Source organism: Myxine glutinosa, unplaced genomic scaffold (assembly GCF_964187855.1).
Source record: "Myxine glutinosa unplaced genomic scaffold, kmMyxGlut1.1 SCAFFOLD_695, whole genome shotgun sequence".
NCBI classification, from domain to species: Eukaryota; Metazoa; Chordata; class Myxini; order Myxiniformes; family Myxinidae; genus Myxine; species Myxine glutinosa.
In genome coordinates, this window is record NW_027616790.1 from 173,974 (window position 1) to 189,083 (window position 15,110).

General features: G+C 44.1%; 1 protein-coding gene across 8 annotated transcripts in view; it reads right to left on the bottom strand.

The window, feature by feature from the left end:
* The window catches only part of LOC137412563 (uncharacterized), an 82,028-nt gene extending 68,894 nt beyond the window's left edge, over window positions 1–13,134 (bottom strand). For all 8 annotated transcript variants that reach the window (XR_013621579.1, XR_013621576.1, XR_013621580.1 and 5 more), the window contains exons 1-3: window positions 13,027–13,134; window positions 11,200–11,267; window positions 9,041–9,211 (exon numbers count right to left, since the gene is read on the bottom strand). Coding sequence is in view for 3 of the 8 variants with exons in the window: in XM_078768909.1 (XP_078625035.1) it covers window positions 9,041–9,144 (104 nt within the window). In the remaining 5 variants the exon portion in view is untranslated. The remainder of the gene's footprint in view (window positions 1–9,040; window positions 9,212–11,199; window positions 11,268–13,026) is intronic.
* Between the last annotated feature and the right edge of the window lie 1,976 nt (window positions 13,135–15,110).

Consider the following 15,110-nt stretch of genomic DNA (forward strand, 5'->3'; position numbering starts at 1 on the left):
GAAAGGGAGACGGAGAGAGAGACGGAGAGGGAGAGAGAGACGGAGAGGGAGAGAGAGACGGAGAGAGAGAGAGAGAGAGACGGAGAGAGAGAGAGAGAGACGGAGAGAGAGAGAGAGAGACGGAGAGAGAGAGACAGACGCAGACAGAGAGACAGACGCAGACAGAGAGACAGACGCAGACAGAGACAGACGCAGACAGAGAGACAGACGCAGACAGAGAGACAGACGCAGACAGACGCAGGCAGACACAGACAGACAGAGACAGAGAGAGAGAGAGACAGACGCAGACAGAGAGACAGACGCAGACAGAGAGACAGATGCAGACAAAGAGACAGATGCAGACAGAGAGACAGACGCAGACAGAGAGACAGACGCAGACAGACAGAGACAGAGACAGAGAGAGAGAGAGAAAGAGAGAGAGAGAGACTTTTGCATCCTTTTATGACACAAATATCGAAAAGTATATATATTTTAGGAAAAATAAAACCATTTCACAAATCATTTCACAAATCAAATGGAAGCAACAAGCAAAACCATTTTAAAGGGAACATTTGCATAAAGACCATTAATACATCAAGAAAAGAAAAAGGAAAATAATAAAGTGTTTTGTTCCTCATGAAAAATCATATTACGTTTCAAGGAGTGATCAATCTGTTACAAACACACCATTTTGCACAGAGCAAAGCGCATTATTTAATGCCCATGTACTTTTAAAGATCAGTACTTTATACGTAGATGTATAGAAACAAAATTCCATTTTATTACGGGCAAATACAAGTCCTTTAAAACAGGCCGGAAGGTTATCTGCACATCTTAAAGGATTTTCAATTTGAATTTTTCTCGTGCGATATATTGATTTATTTGCCGTGGCAACGAGAAAGTTCGCGAGAACCACTTATATTGGGTGTGTGTTGGAGACAAAGCCAAAAATAAAAGAATTCAAGGTGAAGTTTAAAGAAAGCTTCGTGCACATTTCATGAAGCAAAACAAATAAAAAAAATCAAGCGTGCACATTCAACATAAGCATGTGACAAGGTCTCAAGAGCACCACAGAAGGGACAATGGTCATATATTTCAGGAGAAAAAACATGTAAGAGTTTATTGGTGGGTAATATAAAACCCAATTATCAGCAAAGTCATGGAATCCATCATTGCTTCAGATATGAAATCTTTCCTCTTCTCCAATGGCTTGATCTCTGATCATCAATTTGCTTTCAGACCGGGTCACTCTACTCTGGACATGCTGCTTCTGCTTTCTCAACAATGGATGGAGGTCCTCAATGCCAAACAGGAAATTAGAGGTCTCCCTTGACATATCACGTGCCTTCGATACGGTCTGGCACCCCGCTCTGCTCACCAAACCCTCCTCCTTTGGTATCCATGGAAATTTCCACGCATTGCTGGCGGACTTCCTCTCTAGTCGTAGTCAACGTGTGGCCCTGAATGGATTTCTCTCATCGCCCCTTCCTGTTCAGGCTGGAGTTCCCCAAGGCAGTGTTCTGGGCCCTGTGCTTTTTCTGGTCTTCATCAATGATCTCTCCGACTCCCTGGAAAATCCTCTCTATCTCTTTGCTGATGACTCCACTCTCTGCCGCTCCATTCCTCATCCCTCAGATCGGCAGTCTGCAGCCTCCTCACTCTCTGCAGACCTGGACAAAATCACAGACTGGTCAAACAAGTGGAACATGTCTTTCAATCCTGACAAATCTCACACTCTTACTATGTCTCTCCGAAAAGACCGACTGGAAAACCCTCCCATCTACTTCCTCATCAATCCTCTCCAAGAAGTTCTATCGCTCAAGCTTTTGGGTCTCACTATCTGCCATGATATTTCCAAGCCGGCCTCCAAAGCCAGTCGCCAACTGGGCATCCTCCGTCATGCGAAGTCCTTCCTTGGCACACCTGAGCTCCTCACCACATACAAGGCTTTCATCCGCAGCTCATTGGAATACTGTTCCCCCATCTGGGCCGGTGCTCCTGCCTCACACCGAGCTCGGCTTCACGCTGTTGAAACCAAAGCTTTCAGAATCATTGGAATCTCCTGCGATGAAGCTAACTCCGAGGGTCTTTCACTCACTCACCCCAGGCAGGTTGGTGGTCTTTCTGTCTTCTTCCGACTCCTCTCCGGCCTTGCTCCCCCAGCTCTCTCTGTGCTCTGTCCCCCAAATATTCCTACAGGTCGCGCAAGATCTTCCAGCAACCCTCTTATGGTTAAACTGCCAAAATCTAGGCTCTCTGCTCACCTTCACTATTTCGTTCCCCTTTCCACCCACCTCTGGAACAAACTCTCCCACTCCCTTCAATTCCACTCCTCCCTCCAGGTCTTTAAAACAGCTGTTCACCACCATCTCTTATCTTCCCCATCCAAAACCTTGATCTTTTCTATCCCCGCTAATTCGCCCCATATATACTTTTTTGAAATTCGAAACTTCTCTCGTGGAAGTCCTTGCAGTGTCCATATGTTTTATACCTCTCCCACCTCCCTCCAAGCCCTCTCCCTCCCACGGTTCTCTCGATGTCCATGCTCTCAAATGTTGTTTTGTATCCTTCCCCCTCTCTCCTCATCTTGTCTACTCAATTAGCCGACCGCTCCCCTTATTTTGTGTTTTATGTGTCGGTTTGACTTTTTGTGTGATTAATGTTAGCTCTTTGACGAGCCTCGATCTTGTATCCAAAAAAACAAACAAACAAAAAAATTAATAAATAAATAAAATAATAAATAAATAAATAAATAAATAATTTACTTTTTTACTAATAATAAATATAATAACCACCTTTAGAGGCCATTTTTCCCCACAAAGCGGGGGTTGGCCTTTTTCGGGAACCGTGGTTGTTGTTTTTTTGGTCCCTTTTTTGAAGCAATGTTTTACGGCCGGATGCCCTTCCTGACGCCAACCCTTTTTGTTGCCTTTTTACGACAAGCAGGGAATTACCAGTGAACTGGTACTCAATTAGCCGACCTCGGAAGGATGACAGGCTGAGTCAACCCCCCTGGTGTTAATTCAGCGATCGACCGGGATTCAAACCCAGGATCCTTGGATCCTAAGCCGGCACCCTAGCCGCTCGCCCAACACCAGGGTTTTACTTTTTTACTAATGCCCTATTTAATTAAATTTATAAAAGATACATCTTCGGATGGTTAAAGACCACTAGTGGTTTAGTTATGCTATTAGCCAATTGATTAAGAAAATATTTTATGATAATCTTTTCTTGATTTTAATTATGCAATTAATCAATCAATTATTGTGCACCTCTCCCTCCAAATCCGGGACACAAAGGTGATCCCGGGGGAGGAGGCTGTTTCACAGAACCACTTGGTTGTTTGCGACATAAGGGTGAAAGGTGCGAGGAGAGCTCGGCAGGTGAAGTACCAACCGAGATTGAAGGTGTGGAGGTTGAAAGAGGTGACAGTGAGGGAGGCATTAAAAGTGAGGCTGAGTAGGGTAGAGGATGATGTGGTTGAGCTTGAAAGTGGTTGGATGTCAATGAAAGATAGTCTGTTGGGAGCCGTTGGTGAGGTATGTGGATGGACAAAAGGACCACCGAGGCACTCGGAAACATGGTGGTGGGATGATGAAGTTGGAAAGAAGATTGACGAGAAGAGGAAGAAGTTGAAGGAGTGGCAGAAGGCGAACGGTATGGGGGCAGAAAAGGCAGAGCATGAAAGTTATAAGGCAGCCAAGAAGGCTGCGAAGAAAGAGGTAGCAAAGGCACAGGAGGCATGTAGGAAAATGTTCGGAGAACGCGTGGATTGGGAAGAGGGTCAGAGCGGTATTCAGGATTGCAAAGCAGATAGCGAAAGAGAGGTGTGATGTGATGGGGGTGAGTTGCTTGAAGGATGAAGTGGGACAAATCGTTGTGGACCCAGATGGAATTAAAGGAAGATGGAAGAGCTTTATGGAAATACTGTTGAATGCACAGAATGAATGGGATGGCAACATAGAGAGTAACCCAGTTTTAGGACCGGCAGAGAAGATAACCGAGAAGGAAGTTGAGGAAGCGATAAAAGCAATGAAGAGTAGAAAAGCGGGAGGGCCGAAGGGAGTTGTGGGAGATATGTTGAAGGCAGCGGGAAATTGGGGTGTGAAGAGAATGACAGAGATCTGCAATCTGGTGGTGAAAGAAGGCCGCATTCCAGTGGATTGGGAACTGAGTACCCTCGTCTCTCTATACAAGGGGAAAGGTGACCCTCTGGACTGTGGCTCGTATCGAGCGATAAAGTTATTGGAGCATGGAATGAAGGTATTGGAAAGGGTGTTGGAGAGGAGGATAAGGAAGAAAGTGAAGATTGACGAAATGCAGTTTGGATTTATGCCAGGAAGAGGAACGACAGACGTGCTTTTCATTGTGAGGCAGTTGCAGGAGAAGTACATGGAGAAGAGTCAGAAGTTGTTTCTTGGGTTTGTTGATCTGGAGAAAGCATTCGATCGGGTTCCACGCAAAGTATTGACATGGGCATTGAGGAAGTTAGGAGTGGAGGAATGGTTGATCAGAGTAGTGATGGCAATGTACAAAAGAGCGCGCACAGCTGTAAGGATGAAGGACGGGAACAGTGGTGAGTTTGAGGTGAAGGTGGGAGTGCATCAGGGGTCGGTACTAAGTCCACTACTATTTGTAGCTGCGATGGAGGTGCTGGCTCAGAAGGTCAAGGAGGGTTTACCGTGGGAGTTGTTGTATGCAGATGATCTGGTGTTGATTGCGGAAAGTATGGATGGACTGAAGGAAAAGATGAACACGTGGAAGGAATGTATGGAGACAAAAGGTCTGAAGGTGAATATCGGAAAGACGAAGGTGATGGCAAGTGGTAAAGCATGTGGTGAGGTGGAAAGAACTGGGAAGTGGCCCTGTGCTGTGTGTAGGAAGGGTGTCGGAGTGAACTCCATTCAGTGTACAATGTGCGCTGAGTGGGTTCATCAAAAATGTAGTGGTCTGAGAGCGTCATTAACCAGTGTGGTAGCTACATTCAAATGTAAGGTGTGCACAGAGGGAGCTGCAGATGGAGGAAATGTTGAGTTGGATCTTGGAGACGGCGTGAAGCTGGAAGGTGTGAAAACATTTTGCTACCTCGGAGACATGCTGAATGGAGAAGGTGGATCAGACTCGGCAACGGTTGCTCGAGTGAGATGTGCATGGAAGAAGTTTCGGGAATTGAGTGGCGTGCTGATGATGAGGGGAGTGTCGTTGAACCTGAAGGGAAAGGTGTATGCTGCATGTGTGAGAAGTGTTATGATTTATGGGAGCGAGACATGGGTAATGAACGTAGAGCAGCAACGAAGGTTGGAAAGGGTGGAAATGCGAATGGTTCGACGGATGTGCGGAGTATCGTTGAGAGAGAGGAAGACAAATGATGAATTGCGAAAGATGATGGGAATAGAGCCTGTGATTGATGCTGTGAAGAGGAACAGGTTGAAATGGTTTGGTCATGTGTTGAGGAAGGATGAAAGTGACTGGTTGAAAAGAGTGATGGGAATGAATGTGGAAGGAAGTCGAGGACGGGGAAGACCGAGAAAGACTTGGCTAAAGATGGTCAAAGAAGAAATGCGGGCAAGGGGGTTAACAAGGGTAGATGCAGAAAATAGGGCAAAATGGAGAACATTGTCATGGGGACCGCAAGGCTAACCCCCGCTCTTGCAGAGAAAATGAGCTTAAAATGCCTGTTGTTGTTGTTGTCTCCCTCCAAATACAGTCTCGATGAGCTGCACGGCAGTCGGCGCCCCGGCAATGCCGTGCTGGAGGATATTTAATTATTTGGCATGGTGGCAGTGTACTTTGAATGTATCTGTACTTGTTCAATTTTACATCAGTGCAATATATTTCAGTATTCTTTCTAAATGAAGAAATTGATTGAAATTTGTCTTTTGTGTTTTGAAACATTGTATTTATTAAGTAAAAAAGTTAGACGGTTAAACAGTCTCCTCCAAAATAAAAATTGAAAAATAAGGTCTAAAACCTTGAACAGTCTCCTCCAAGGAGCCATACAAATTTGGATCTGTGCCAAGAATTGATTTTTATTTTAAGCACAGAATTACTTATAAAAGAGACCATTCTTAAGTGGTTGAAATCATTGATACTATTTCACTTTAAGCAAAGAAATATCTATAAATTACCCCGACATTTTTAGTTTAAGCAAAAAAATAACTATAAATTCCCACGAGATTTTCATAAAGTTATTTACGATACTAGGGCATGCCCGTACTATATCTATATCTAAAATTATATCCCCCCCTCTATTTACATGAAATGGTTTGGTCCATGAAATGTTTTGGTCCATTCGCAACGCCAAAGCGAACGGCGAACGCTTTACATGAAATGGTTTGGTTCATGAAATGTTTTGGTCCATTCGCAACGCCAAAGCGAACGGCGAACGGCTTGCGAGTACAGTGACAATCCCCCCGGGGTTTTTATTAGTTTTAAAACATAGTTTAACGCCAACATAGCGCCAACATAGTTTGCAAACGTGAAATAAATGAATACGCTCTCAAATGTGCCATCCGAGGCAGAGTGTGTCCGCCACGTTCGGCACACGCGATAGCTCGCTGCTCTCTGATTGGTTGAATCGTTTTTTGGACATAGCTCGGTAAGTAATTGTCCGATTAATATGAAACCTTGAAAAGGCACATCCTCGGGTCCCCAGCAATATACCTGGCAAGTTTCAAGTATATCGGACCCGTGGTTGTCGAGAAACAGCGGTCACAGACAAACAAACGTACAAACGTACAAACAAACAAACACACAGAGATTACTGGAATTATAGATAGATAAATATGGTGAATACAACGTATTCCGACGTTTGTAATCGTGAATATCATAAACGTGCTTTGACACGTCATCTAAAAACAAAAAGGCACAGACGAAATGCGGGAGAACTACCGCCAGAATCTGATGTTAAACACTGCTGTCTGCTCTAAGGATGTCTCAAAGGTATGTCATAACAAACACCTGACAACAAAAAAAAGCAGAGACGAAATGCGGGAGAACTACCTCCTGTGTCTAATGTTAAACACTGTGATGTCTGCTCTAAAGACTTTGCTCTAAAGGCTCTAAAGAAAGAAAAAGGGAGACTTTAAATCTCACCTTCAATCACACAAACACAAGAAGAATGAAGAGTCAGTTAGATACTCTATTAAAAACTCTGATGGAGCATTTCAGGGACATATTAAGATGAGGGTTTTTGAGTTTGGAACTCCTGGACCAAAATCAATAGCTGATGCGATTGAGATGGTTAAACCTGCTGTTGAAACACTTATAAAAGATAGGTTGACTGAGATGAATACTTTAAAGTTTTATATGGGGGTAAAAATGGGTATGGTAAAAGATGGTGTTGAAGAAACCCCTTATATGAGAACAGTCCCTCACTTAATCACATCATTCCAAGATTTCTTATCATCAGGTGTTTATAGTGAACTTATAAAACAGGAGCAGGATGGAGATAATACTGTGGTGGGTAGCGGATATAGTATTAGTAAAATCATATTCCTAGATATACACATTCTAAAATCAGACCCTCTTCATGCTTCTTCTTATATTGATTTACCAAAGAAATTAAACTTAAAGCAGCTGTTAATATTCAAAACAAGGATAATAAATGTTTCCTATGGTCTGTTCTCACTCACCTTCATTCTCAAAAAAAGAACCAAGAAAGAGTATCTCATTATAAGAAATATGAGAATACGCTAAATGTTAACGATTGAAAATTTCCAATGTCTTTAATAGATATTTATAAATTTGAAAAGATCAATAATCTATTAATGTATATGGATTAACGGATACAAACAAAGTTCAGACATTAAAATTGTTCTTTTAAGAAAATTAAGTTATCTATCTATAATTCCAGCAATCTCTGTGTGTCTGTCTGTGTGTCTGTGTGTCTGTGACCGCTGTTTCTCGACAACCACGGGTCCGATATACTTGAAACTTGCCAGGTATATTGCTGGGGACCCGAGGATGTGCCTTTTCAAGGTTTGTAATTAATCGGACAAGTACCTACCGAGCTATGTCCAAAAAACGCTTCAACCAATCAGAGAGCAGCGAGCTATCACGTGTGCCGAACCGTTAATGCAATGCAAGCGTTAATGCGTTAATGCAAGGCTTTTCTTTTTTTCCCTCTTCTCTTTCTACTTTTCCTTGCGATTAAATTGCAAACAGCCAAAATACGTTGGCGCTAATTGAATAATTGGCCATTAACACTAAAATAATCGTAACTGCGATATGCCAACTTCCGGACAGTGCAGCCTTCCATGTTGTTGTTGTTTGCAGCAGCTGTTTGCAGCAAGGCAAGGCTTTTCTTTTTTTCCCTCTTCTCTTTCTACTTTTCCTTGCGATTAAATTGCAAAAAGCCAAAATACGTTGGCGATAATTGAATAAATGGGCATTAATAGATAGATAGATAGATATGCGATATGCGAACTTCCGGACAGTGTGCGCGTTACGAGCTGACCGCCATTACGGTACGTAATTCGATTTCTTATGCGCATTATTTCTCCCAATTCAGTCAGAGCGAAGGGCGGAAGCGAAGAGCGTTGTTATTTTTTGTTTACGGGCGTACGGGCGGGGTAGAGCGTACGGGTAGCGTTTTTTTTTTTTTTTGGCAAGGAACGGGCACCCACGTACGGGCAATGCCCTAGTTATCTAAAAATGAAACAAATATTCGTTGGGTCTCTGTATGAGTATAATGAAAAATGGGGAAAGGTAATAAGTTAAATGCAGGTGTGAGTCAATAGGTTAATTTTCCCCATTGACTTCAATGTTATATTTATTGTGTTTTAGTAGTTGGGTCTATTGAGGATTAAATATTTGTAGATGGGCAAAAGAGGGTGAAATCTGGGTGAAAAACAATGAGTTAGTAATTTTTTTTTAGCTCTTTCCCCATTGACTCCAATGTTAAATTTGAAGGTGAGCCAGAACCCTCCTTTCTTCACGACTGACATGGATCCCTTAGCCGCGTCAAGCATCTTACTTGTTCATTTCTGCATCTTACTCGTTCATTCCTGCATCCAACGCGTTCATTCCTGCATCTTACTCGTTCATTCCTGCATCTTACCCGTTCAATTCTGCATCTGTCTCTGCCATTTCATTTGCATCTCCTGCATCTTTTGCATCTCCTCCAGCAATTGATAAAATTGGAATAACGTTTTGGACGACCATATAGTGGTGCCAACATTTTTGCGTTTCTTCTGCAGGTTCAGCTTATGGTGAATATGTTTTCTCCAGGCTGAGAGAGGGAGGATAAACAAACAATTACTGACTTATCTTGTATCGGTCACAAGAGCAAACAAGACTTTGAATTTCCTCCAAGAACAGAAATAAATTTTTTAACACTTTGTTGTGAGGCTGATAATATTGTTACGTTTATGGGTGTAGGAAAGAGAATACCGTAGGAAAGGTAGAATTGTATAAGAAATAGAATGGACCGTGTGACGTGCAGGAGCATCTCGATGTACATAAGCAGGGAAAATGTAGCTTAAGGTTGTTTAAATGTTCATGATACGAGGTGTGATGACATGTTAATTAGCAATAGGGTTTAAGGCTAGTTTCCCCTGTTCGTCAAACCCTCTGTAGTCATTCCTAACATTTTTGCCACAACCGCTTGCAACGTATGACATGGCCGGCCATTGATTACGCTCCATGAACTGCCGGCCAAGCTAAGCCCGCCCTATGGACACTTACGGCAAAAAAAACCAAACGGATCCTCTCAACTACAAACTAATTAGCTTACTTCCAACCATCAGCAAGGTCATGGAATCCATCTTTGTAGTTGATATTAAATCATTCCTTTTCTCCAACAGCCTCATCCCAAATCACCAATTTGGATTCATACCTTGCCACCCTACCTTGGACATGATCCTTCTCTACTCCCCCAACAATGGATGGAGGTCCTCGTTGTCAGACATGAGATCAGGGCTGTCTCTCTGGATATATCGCAAGCTATTGATACAGTCTGGCCCAGGAAAGGCGGAGCTGACAGTGGTGATGTGGGTGGGGAAGAGGACCGGCAGGCCACGCCTCCCGAGTGACGCGGGCGGGTGATGCTGACGAGTTAAAAGGGAAGCTTCGCGATTGGCCCTGGGGAGAGAAGAATAAGAGCGCGCTTGGTTCTTCTGGACAAGAAGGATTGGCCATTTTTTGTGCGGGCTGTGAGTTTTCTGCTGTGGTGATTGCGAAGCAACTTTGCTTATTGTTGGCTTATAAGCAAGCGGGAGGCCGTGCGTGCTTCCCCAGATGGTGGAGAAGAAAGGAGGCAGTCTTGTAAGCTCGCTTCACACTTGTAGCACCTTCGACGCGCGGTGCTTTCGGCTCCATGACCATCTTGTGCGCTTTCTGCGCAGGTGGCTCCAAGCTTCGTCACAGCCACAAACCTTTCAAAAAGGACCCATTTTGGGCCAGAGCTAAGTGCCGGCCAAGGGGGGTGGGTGGGGGGGAGGGGGATTTTATTTTATTTGATTACGTTTCCTTGTGTTCGTATTTGTAACTTTGTGGAGGGTCCTTCACAGTAGAATATAACATTTTACCTTAACATTTATTTTCGATATTTTCGTCCAAGCTTTATTTTTATTAAATCATTATTGTTGCATTTTTGTTGTTGCGTTGAGTTGGTGGGTTTCGGGAATAGCCCCTTGTGTTTGTTTAGTCAAGCACCTCGTATCTCTTTCATCCAGCATCTGCAAATTAACTGCCATAATCGGGAGGTCGTCTCGGGAGTAAGCTGTTTCGACCATCCGTCCCGGCTGATCTTAATCTGCGGGGACTCGACAATATGCTTCTGCAAGATGAAAAACAAAACGATGTTGTTGTTGTTTTCTATACATGGCCCAGGCCTGTGGGAGAGATGATCCAAGTGTCCTAATGACAGTAGGGCCAAGGAGTCACCCCCTGGTAGGATGGCCTAGGATCTGTCGAGTCAGTCACCTCTGAGCTGTCCAGCCTATATTTGAATCCCAAACCTGAGGTGTCTATGTGTTTCGCATGCAGAGCAAGGCATCGATGTGTCCCTCCGATGGACATCTTTTTCAAACTCACCCCCAGCAGTTCTCCTTCCGAACTATTTGGGTTTAACATTAAAAGCTAACCTAAAAGCTAAAAGCTAACCTAAAAAAAAAAGCTTTTTAACATTAAAGGCTAACCCCCGCTCTAGCAGGGAAAATGGCCTTTAAAATGCATGTTGTGTTTGTTGTTGTATTAAAAGCGTTACTCTCGACACACCTTGGGCACTGACGTACATCTCGTGTGGTGCACTTCCTTGGAATCCCTGGGATTGGTCATGTGGTGAGCTGCAAAGACAGACACACAATGAACACAAATGGAGCAAAGAACACATGATCTGGAGTGAGCACCAATTTATTTGGACCATCATGGGGATTCCCATCTGAGAGCTGACAGAACAGCTCAAATGTCTTCACACTGGCCCTGGTATTCACACTCAGCTATCTAGGCAGGATTTGAATGCCCATCTATATATATAAAACACAGTTTATGTGTGTGTGTGTGTGTGTGTGTGTGTGTGTGTGTGTGTGTGTGTGTGTGTGTGTGTGTGTGTGTGTGTGTGTGTAATGTTACCGATAGACTCCTAAACGGAGAGGCTTACGTGCTTGATATTTGACATAGACATGGCCATTGAGCGTGGGACGAACATGGCCGAACTCAAAATATTTGACGATCCATATTTTTTATTCATATTTACCTCAGCGCATTTCAGCGCACGGAATCAACGGAATCAGCGCAGGTGGGCCCTGATTCCCTCAGAGCGATCACGTGATGACGCTATGACGCTATGAACGCTATGACGCTATGAACGTTATGACGCCATGAAAAAAAAAATCTCGATGACGCTATGAAAGGCGATGAAACGCTATGACGCTATGAAAAAAAAAATCGCTATGACGCTATGAAACGCTATGACGCTATGAACGATATGACGCTATGAACGATATGAACGCTATGACGCTATGACGCTAAGAAAAAAAAATCGCTATGACGCTATGAAACGCTATGACGCTAGGAACGCTATGACGCTATGACGCTATGAAAAAAAAAATCGCTCGCTTTGCCAAGGGGCTCGCTGCTCGCTCCCCTCCCCCTCCCCTCCCCCGCCCGGCAATGCCGGGTACTTCTGCTAGTCTAGTTATAAACTGTTATCCTCGTGTTTGGCATGCGAACTGTCAATGTGTGTGCCATCTCATGAGATGGACGTGGAACTAGAGGCTCCATCTTGCCACACTCGTCGGTGGATATTCAAGATCACAGTGTCTTTCACGAAAAGTCGGCGAGTTATCGGGTATTCCAATGAAAATAAGCCCTGTCAGCTTGTATTTTATTTTGACGTCTCCCTAAAGTAAAGGTACGATACATTCACGTGAGGATTGAAACAGATTGTGATGAATGAGTTACATTGAAGAACAACAGCGCTAGTGGGGGTGGGTGACTGACATCCTGCCAGGATCAAAAACGATACCTGGCAAAGGGCGGATGAACTCCTGTAGGGAGCCAACCGCCATCCAGTAAGAAGATGGTGTCTCCTAAAAAACACCCATGCGGTTTGGACTAGTTCAAGTCATACCAAAGACCTTAATAATGGTATGTGCTGCTTCCTTGCTTGAAAAGGATAGAGCACGGACAATCCCCATCGGTTGGCATCCATGGGAAGGAGGAAATTCATCTTCAGGAAATGCCCGACTGAGTACTGTGAGAAAAGCGGCGCCATTGTTATGATGTCGCTGGAAGCCACAGTATTCCGGGAAGAGATGCAGTGACGACGGCACATCGCACAAGCTCAGAGGTTGTGTTAAGTGTTTGTCTTGTCAGTATGTCCTTGTGTGTGTGTGTGTGTGTGTGTGTGTGTGTGTGTGTGTGTGTGTGTGTGTGTGTGTGTGTGTGTGTGTGTGTGTGTGTGTGTGTGTGTGTGTGTGTTGTCTCTGTCAGCTCCATTACGAGAGCTCCATTACGCTCCATTACGAGATCATAGCGTCATAGCCCATGTATTTTTTTTTTTTTTTAAGGAAAAAAAACTGATCACAACAAAAACAACAATACCCCAACGTGTCCTTCTCAACTTCACCCTGCATCTGTTTTCGTATCTTGATCTCATCTGGCTTCCTCGTTTTCTCATTTTGAGTCGCTTCAATGATGGATTCTACGGTTTGGGGTAACAGTTTCCAAAAGAGATGTGAAATGAATAAATAAATAATACACCAATAGTAATATAAATATATACATAATTCAAAGGGAGGTGCAAAGCCTCAAAGCTCCCCCCCCCCAGAGGGCCCTTTATACAAGGGATCGTTTCTCTGTATGTAGCTTTTACGTATAACCACCTTTAGAGGCCATTGTTCCCCGCAGGCGGGGGTTGGCCTTTTTCGGGGACCGTGGTTGTTGTTGTTTTTTGGTCCCCTTTTTGAAGCAATGTTTTATAGCCGGATGCCCTTCCTGCCGCCAACCCTTTTTGTCGCCTTTTTACGACAAACAGGGAATTACCAGTGAACTGGTCCTCAATTTGCCGACCTCGGAAGGATGACAGGCTGAGTCAACCCCCCTGGCGTTAATTCAGCGATCGACCGGGATTCGAACCCAGGATCCTAGGATCCTAAGCTGGCACCCTAGCCGCTAGCCCAACACCAGGCTGCATGGTTTACATGGGGATTGGGTTTACATGCAAACAACAGCAGCAGCAACAGCATGCAAACAAAGCAAACATGGGTTTACATGTTTTACATGGGGAATGAAAATGCGTTTCTCGGCTTCTACTGGACGAAATCGGCTGCCAATTTCAGAAGTAAATGCTTTGTACGTTGAGGTAATATGTTCAAAATTTCAGCTATGTTCGTTTATGCATTCTTGACTTATATGAAGAAAACCCTCGAAATCACGTTGGTGTCTGTCCGTCCGTCCGCCCAAAATGTGTTGGCGCTCATATCTCAAGGACAACACATTGAAACCAGCTGAAACTTCTAAGATACATCGGCCAATAGGTCCAGTTAATGGCTTTCGAAACAAATTACACCGAAGTGCTATAGTTTTTGCTTTAAAATTAAATATATATAAATATATACACATAAATAAACATATAAAAATATATACACACTTTATGTGTGCGCGAAAATTTACCTCCATACTCGGGAGGTCGTCTCGGGAGTTAAGGCTGGTTCGGTTCATCTGTCCCGGCTGATCGTATTTGGCAGGGACGCGACAATATATGCATATGTATATACATGGTGTTTCAAAAAGATTGATACAAATTTGACTTCTTGCCATTTCTTTGTTTTTTGACCTATACCGTTTTCCTTTTCAGGGTTTGGTGTAGTTATCGTGGTATTTGTTCCCTGGAATTTCTAGCTCCGTACCTCAACGATGCCATTGACAGTGGAGCAGAAGACAAAAGTGGTGGCTCTGTGGTATGAGAATAAATCGTATGTCGACACCTGCCGGAGGTTCTGCCGGGAATACGACCTCAGAACACGTGATGGACTCGCAACCTGTGCCATTCAACGTATTGTGAAACGTTTTGAGCACAAGAGTACAGTGCACAACCAGAACAAGGGCAACAGTGGCAGGCCAGCATCAGTAACCAAGAGCCAAGCCAACATCGACGTCGTGTGGGATTCTGCAGTTGACAGTCACAAGAAGTCCCACTGCCGGCGCTCCCAGGAGCTGGGCATCAAACTAACATCAGTCTGGCACATCCTCACATAAGAACTGAAACGTTTGCCATACATCATCTCTATAAGGCATAAATTGAGTCAAGATGACATGAGAAGGAGTCTTGATATGTGCAATTGGCTCAGTGACAGGATGGAGCGGTACTCAAACTGGATCAACCTGATATGGTTCAGTGATGAAGCCCATTTCCACTTCAACGGTTCCATCAACAACCACAACAACATTTTCTGGGGGGCAGAACCACCTGAGGAGATCACTGAGAGGTACCTGAGAGGGCCAAAGGTCATGCTTCTGCACCTTCAATGCCAGATGGGGAATGCTTGGGTCTTACTGGTTTGAGAATGACAACAGCAGGACGGTGACGTTCAACGTTGAGCGCTACCGGGCCGTGCTCCAGAAATTCCATAATGATCTAGCTCAAAAGGTCATCCCAAACCAACTCAGCACGACCTGGTTTATGC